Source organism: Panthera leo, chromosome B2, assembly GCF_018350215.1.
Source record: "Panthera leo isolate Ple1 chromosome B2, P.leo_Ple1_pat1.1, whole genome shotgun sequence".
Classification (NCBI taxonomy): domain Eukaryota; kingdom Metazoa; phylum Chordata; class Mammalia; order Carnivora; family Felidae; genus Panthera; species Panthera leo.
In genome coordinates this window covers 134,414,980-134,422,367 of record NC_056683.1, presented here as the reverse complement: position 1 = coordinate 134,422,367, position 7,388 = coordinate 134,414,980, and the positions used below count along the sequence as shown (strand labels likewise).

The 7,388-nt window shown below is 47.9% G+C and overlaps 1 protein-coding gene across 1 annotated transcript; it reads left to right on the top strand.

The window, feature by feature from the left end:
• The first annotated feature begins 2,689 nt into the window (after positions 1 to 2,689).
• On the top strand, positions 2,690 to 6,030 carry LOC122219208 (retinoic acid early transcript 1E-like). The gene is made up of 5 exons (XM_042937431.1): positions 2,690 to 2,757; positions 3,713 to 3,825; positions 4,472 to 4,662; positions 5,223 to 5,486; positions 5,669 to 6,030. Exons 3-5 carry the CDS (start codon positions 4,587 to 4,589, stop codon positions 5,980 to 5,982), a joined length of 654 nt encoding a protein of 217 aa, XP_042793365.1. The 5' UTR covers positions 2,690 to 2,757; positions 3,713 to 3,825; positions 4,472 to 4,586; the 3' UTR covers positions 5,983 to 6,030.
• The last annotated feature ends 1,358 nt before the right edge of the window (positions 6,031 to 7,388 follow it).

Here is a 7,388-nt window from a genome sequence, read left to right as displayed (position 1 = left end):
TGGGTTCCACGCTGGCAGTACAGAACCTTCTTGGGATTCCCTTTCTTCCCCTCACCCATGTGCATGCTCTCGCTCTCGCTCTCTCAAAATGAATAAACTTTTTTTAAAAAGGTACATTAGATGACAGAATCAAACTCTAAAACTTCATGATACGATGGACCAATGTACTAAAAGAAAATAGTGCTGGCCAACAGTTATAGAGTCTATATCATGCCTTTGCCATTGTTCCAGGTGTTTCAAATGCTTTGCTTCCCTTAACCCTCACAAGCACGGGAAGTAAGGTAATTAATCATTTCTATATGATGGATGCACGATCTGGGGTGAGGGCTCAGAAGAACCTTCTGCACACCTCCAGATCTCTTCCCCGGTAGCTCTCTCCTCTCTGGTACTCCGCCCCGTGGATTCTAGCCACCTGGCCCCTTTAAATTCTCAACGCCACTTTCTCTGCTCAGAGAGACTTCCAGGCTCCCTTTGGGTTCCCTTCCCAGCCCTGCGGTCTGGAATCCTTCTCCGGGCAGGAAGCCAACGCAGTCAGAAGGATCACTTCCTTAGTGTCCCTTGTCCTGGGTCCTGCACTGCCTGTTATCCGCTGTCCAAAGCACCTTGTTTCTTTTTTTTATTTATTTATTTGTATTTTTCATCTAAGTTGAGGGATAAATCATATTCCTTTATTACAGCTGTAGCAGAATCAGAGCCTGTTTTTTTTAAATGAAAAATGCTTTATGACTCATTATAAAATCTTTTTAATTATAAAAATTTCAACCGATACGAAGTCTTATAAAGTAAAAAAGTGAGTATTCCCCTCCGCTATTCTCATCTCACACCACAGAAACCACCAGTGTTAACAGTAAACACATTAAGTCATTTCCACTTTTCTCCAAAGGACCCTCTTGTGAAGTTATAGTGTTAGGGAACCAGGCTGCATCACTGACAGAAGAACCAAGCGGCACTCTGGGATCTTGGAGGATCAGAGGTTTATTTACATCGTTGGACTCCAGGGAGACGGTCTCTCCAAAGATCTGAGTCCTGAGCATAAACATAGGGGACAATTTACAGTCTGTTTCTTCCACATTAGTGGCAATTTGGCACACGTGGTAAGCGGGGCAGGAAGAAGAACCCGGAAGGAGAGTCTTCGGGCGAGGACTGGAGATGCCCCCTCTGTCGGCCATCATATAACATCATTTTTCCCTATCAAGGTCAGGGTTTGGTTTTTTTCCCCATCAGTAGAGGGGGACTCTTTGGCAGTGCTGGGAGGATTGGAAATGATGTTCCTGAGAAACGCTGTCCCTGCCACCTCTCCCTCATTATCTCTCCCATGGAACATGTGGGCTGGATGTCATTCTATATTGACTTCCCTTTCACTGTCCCAAAGGCAGGAGTAAGAGTCACGTGTCCATCTTAAAATCTCTGTGACGGCCACATAAAATCACGTACATGAAAATGGCAAACTTTGAAATCATTACAATTGGTAGTTACTATTATATTATCACACGTGTTTATGTTTCATACTAATAATAATAATAATTGTTATTATAGAAGATTTGATGATACCTTCAGGGTCCATTTTTATCACAAGTGAAAGGTTCTCTTTACCATAAGCCTACTCACACTCTCTGAGGTCTAAGACAAAAGGAATCCTTATGTTGTCAAATGTATCTTTAAGTGGCTTCTGTTGTGTGGGGTCAAGATCCCATATGTGGGAGAACCTGCAGCCCAAAGTGAGCCACTCCCTTTAGGGCTCAGAAGCTAGTTTTTCAACTTCAAAGTCACACACAAACACACCCTTGAAAACTTTATGTTTTATAAAAACTTTATAATTGCTCTTGTTCATGGAATGGCAAAAAATTAGGCTAATACTTCTTTTCTTTTCCATTATTATCTCCTACTCTGCTCTGGATCTGAAAGCAATGGGTTCCTTAGGGTCAGCTCTGGAAATAAAAAACAAAACAAGATAGCAGAGACTGCTATTTTTTGTGTCCAGTTATTTATTCCTGACTTCCTAAAAAATACATACATTTAACAAAGTTCAAGCATCCAATCAAAAAAAATTCTGGGTAGGGGCTTCTGGATCACTCAGTCCGTTGAGTGTCTGATTCTTGATTTCAGGTCAGGTCGTCATCCCAGGATCATGCTCAGCATGGAGCCTGTTTATGATTCTCTCTCTCTCAGGGCGCCTGGGTGGCTCAGTCGGTTAAGCATCCCACTTTGGCTCAGGTCATGATCTTGCAGTTTGTGGGTTCAAGCCCCACATCAGGCTCTGCATTGACAACTCAGAACCTGGAGCCTACTTCAGATTCTGTCTCCCTCTCTCTCTGCCCCTCCCTTGCTTGTGTTCTCTCTCTCTCAAAAATAAATCAATGAACTTAAAAAAAAATTTTTTTTTAATGTTAAAAAAAATAAGAATAGAGAAGAGGAAGAATAGTTTGTGACAAAGCTGGGTGTGGGCATCAACTTCTAGTCTTCCTTCCAGTGATAATGAGTCAACCCTCTCTGGTTGCCAAAAGGTTGTTGACAATTGAGTTCCTTTTGGCAGATAAAGGGAGTTCAAAGACAACCGCTCCCTGCATTGGCTGTTTTTCAAGAGCCTTCAGCTTAAGATAATATATCAAAGCAGTTAACCATTTGTTTTCTTTCCTTTCCTTTGTTCTTGGGGAGCCAGGAGTGCCTGAGGAACTTCACACACATCCCATCTGGGGTGGGGAGAGTGTGCTAGCTTGTACTTTGCCCTCAGCCTGACTTATGCTCCTTCATCATCTGGTAAGAGGCTGGTATCCAGAATATATAAAGAACACTTACATGGAATAATATGGAGGAAATAACCCAGTTTAAAAATGAGGCAGGGGCACCTGGGTGGCTCAGTCAGTTAAGCATCCGACTTCAGCTCAGGTCATGATCTCGTGGTTCATGACTTCGAGCTCCACGTTGGGCTCTGTGGTGACAGTTCGTAGCCTGAATCCTGCTTCAGATTCTGTGTCTCCTTCTCTCTCTGCCCCTCCCCTGCTTGTGCTCTGTTTCTCTCTCTCTCAAAAATAAATAAACACTTAAAAAAAATTTTTTTTAAGTGAGAGACGGAGACAGAAGAGAGACAGCACAGCGGCATGCCCTTGGGGGGTTGAATTTCTTTCATTGACAGTCGTTAACCAGGGGTGGAATATTTATTACTTAGTTTGGGGATACAGAGTTTCCTGCTCTTTCTTCATTTCTGGTCAAGTGTTTGTTTTCATGGCACCTGCCAGCTTGGGCCTGGCTGGTTTGATCCTGCTTCTGTGGAGTGCTGCCAGGCAGGCCTCTGACATTCCTGACAGCTGGCCATGACTTTCTTATTAGGGGCCTCCACGTGTCTGGTTAAAAACCTACTGCCTACTCCAACATGTTTGATCTAGTTAAAGGAAGGCCAGTGGTACAGGCCCACTTAACCAAGCATCGGGGAAGGCCCAGAGTCTGATTCACAAGACAATACCAAATGGGTCTGACTTGCCTTTTAAATAACCGGCAGAATGCCAGGCACACAGTGGGAATTTACATATGAGGTGGACAGATGGTGTTATGGACTGAATGTGTCCCTCCAAAACTCATATGTTGAAATCCTCAACATGAAGATATTAGATGATGAGTCATTTGGGAGTAATTAGGCAATGATGGTGAGGTGTCTGTAGGCTATTAAAAAAACAAGAAGGGCTTGTTATCGCCTGCTTCTCTCTGCATGGTGAAGACACAAGGAGAAAACTGCTGTCCACAAGCTGGGAAGAGGATCCTCACTAGACACAGGACCTGTCGGTGTTTCGATCTTGGGCTCTCCAGCGTCCAGAATGGTGAGATATAAAGGTTAGTTTTCTAAGCTGCCTGGCACATGCTGGTCTGTTAGAGCAGCCCAAGCTGGCTAAGCTGTTGGATGAAGAGGTAGACCGGTTGTAAAAGTGAGGGGAATGGGCTTCAAAGCATTTAGTTGTGAGGGGAACTTTCGAGTGATGTGGGAAATTTCAAAGTGACACCAAAGCTTTGTTCTTGGACTGCTTTTCACAACTCAAAACTCAGAGCCCCAAGACTTTTTCTGATGAGAAACTGCTTGGCTTGGCTCGGCTCCACAAGTCTTGGCTCCCACAGGATTGCTGGACTCGACTGTAAAAACCGTCTTTGATGATAGACCAGGTGCTAGGTGTCTCCAGCTCGTTCGATGAACCCGTGTGTACTTGGTGAGAGTGAAAGTCAATCCGTGATGAGGGAAGAGCTGGAGTAGATAAGGATGGGGTGGGAGAAGGGAGACGAGAGAGGGGAGAAAATGTGGGAAGAAGGAGGAGGAGATGGAAGACAGAAAGAGGCAGTTGGTGGGCGGAGAGGGGAAAGGAGCTCACGCGCCTGCCAACAATCCCACTCACACCAGAGGGGTTTTGAGGAAAGTGGAGAGGGATTTTCCAAGTGAACTTTGTTTTGGACCACCCTCTCTCTCTCTCTCTTGTTTTTTAATGGTTAGCTCTATTTTGAATACGTACAGAACTCTCCCTCGGTACACCTTACTTCTGCCGGATTTCAGCAGGGCCACCGGGTGTGACGACTTTGGAAAGTGGCCCACAGCGTGCACATCAGCAATGTCGCTGGCATACCACGCTGCACATTTACTTTTGTCAATGCTGCTGCCAGTACAAACCTGGAAGACGCTGGACCGTGAGTGTCCTGGGATCTGGGAACCTGGCTGGGGAGATGAGACAGGGGCGGAAGGAGAGGGTCTTCCCCAGGTTTTAGGCAAGTGGGTGCCCGTCCCTGTGTGCTTAAGGACGGGGACCCCGGCCCGAGGCTTCTGCCTGTACTGTGCTCCCAATTCCCAGCTCTCCCTCTCCTGCTGAGTCCCACCTCCTCTTCCAGGAAGCCTCTGCCGGTTACTCGGGAACCATCCTGAATTAGTCATGTGTCCTGTGGTGTCTTTTCGGTTCAAAGTCCTGTCTGTTCGGCTAGATTTCAAGTCCCAGGAGGGCAGACACTGCCTTGTACTTTTCTGACCTGAGACCTTGGCAGAAGTCACTAAAAATACCTGCCAGACGTTTCCTCCGGGTGACGGTCTGTGTGTCCGAGGGGTCTATGGCATCCAGGCACTTTGCTAAAGCTCAGGCAGCAAAAGGTGGGGACTAAGGACGCAGAAGGTTGAGGAGCTGGAGTGGAGACCCCTCCCTCTGCAGAAGGACCTTCTGAGTGAGCGTCGGGGCCTCGGCTCCCTTTTTCTCTCACAGATACTCACTCTCTCTGCCTTGACCTCACCGTCAAATCTCAGTCTGGACCCGGACACCCTTGGTATGAAGTGCAGGCCTCAGTGGGCAAAAAGCCTGTCTTTCAGTATGACAGTGACAGCAGCAAGATGAAACCTTTGGGTCTCCTGGGGGCGAAAGTAAATGCCACCAATGCATGGACAGAATTGACCCAGACGCTGGGAGAGGTGGGGCAAGAGCTCAGGATGATCGTGTCTGACATCAAACTGGAGAACAGCGTGACCAGTGGTGAGTAGGAGAAGGGGGTGGGGAGGTGGAGATAGTCAGCGAGAGAGGGAGGAGACGGCACAGGCAGGGAAGGGGCTCTGGGACAAGAACTGAACGTTGGTCCCGCCTAAGAGACACGGTGGACCTACTGGGAGGTGACGGCGCTAAGAGTCCAAGCCAATGACTTTGGGGGTGAATTGCAGGTCCCCCCACCCTGCACATCCAGCTGTCTTGTCAGTGTGAAGCAGAACGAGGCACCGCTGCGTCCTGGCACTTCAACATCAACGGGCAGCCAGCCCTCCTCTTTGACGCGATGAACATGACCTGGACAGTCACGAGTCCTGGAACCAGAGGCGTCAAGGAGGAGTGGGAGAACAAGGGACTGGCAGACTATTTCAGGAGGATCTCAATGGGAGACTGCCGTCACTGGCTTAGGGAATTCTTAGAACACTGGGACAAAGTGCCGGAGCCCCCAGGTAACCGAACAGGGGGAGGAGGATGCAGTACATCTCTTTAAAGGTCTAATGCCTTCCCTGTGTGGATAGGGCATGTGTGTGCAATTAAAGATGGGAAGGATCCATCGACTGACTGGCCTCTTGGTGGACTGGAGAGTCAGTGACTGCCACAGGACCTCCACCATCCCCTGTTCCCTGCCACCTCCCTCTGCACAGGGGCCCCCTTCCCGCTAACCAATGATCCGGTCACCCCGGACTGCTAGGTGGGCCCCAAATCTACGTGCATCCCTGGGCTTCAGCCTTCTCTTCTCCCTCTGTCTTACCTGTTCTTGACCCAGAGCAAAGGTCACTTCTAATGAAGCCTTCACCAACCCTCCCCCCCACAGAACTAAGCACCCCCGATGCCATCACCTCAAATAGATCTGTCCACAGAGAACATGTCAAACGGTCTGATAACCAGATGGACATCAGCTGCCTCCCTCAGTAGAAATATGCGCTCCGTGAGGACAGGGCACAACCCCCTGTTCATCTTTCGACCCCACCACCTGATAGACTGGCTGCCACATAATGAATCAACAAATTGGGGGGTGACAAGGTGCTCAGGAAGGTATTTTATTTTTTACTGAAATGCAATTCGTATACACTGTATAGTATTGTACAGATAGATGTACAACATAATGATTCACCAATTCTATACATTACTCGGTGCTCGTCGGAGTAAGCGGGCTCTTAATCCCCTTTATCTATTTCACCCATCCCCGCCCCACCTGGCAAGCACCAGGAAGGTGTTTTTTCAGGTTTGACAGGGCTTTCGCTTTTTGTTTCTTTTAGTACCACCAAAAAAGGTCCCAGATGTTGACCAGTCTTTACCCATGCCATCAATTGCATGCATCATCCTAGGAGTGATTGTCATCAGCCCAGTCATCATTGTCATTTGCTGCAGCATCTCAAGAAAATTGGGTAAGTGTATCGCAGGCTGGCCTCTGGCCGTGGGGGAGGATGCAGTCCGGTAAGGACTTGGGACAGGTGACCCACGGGTCTCACCCCAGCCCCTGTCCACTGATCCGTCGCTACACAGACATGATGCACTTTCTCAGTGTGGAACACACACCCCCCACACTAGGGCAGGGGTTACCCTGACGTTGGGATGGTGGAGGCTGGGATAAGCAGCAGAGTAGTGCAGTGAGGGGAGGGGAACCAAGTATCTACTCCTGAGGTGGGGCAGGGGCTAAGATCCACATCTGGGGTGGGCGTTGCCTTATTGCAATCTAGCCCGTGGTTCCCCCAGAGCTTTGATGGAAAATAAAAAACTTTGCTGTCTGAGGATAGCACCATGTACTCAACAATTTTTGCAATGTTCTGATAGCTGTTCCATTATCAGATGTTTCTTCTCTGGATCATGAGAGAGCAGCGATGTTAGACCAACGCTTGGTGGCAAAAAAAAAAACCAAAAAATACATTAATGGCA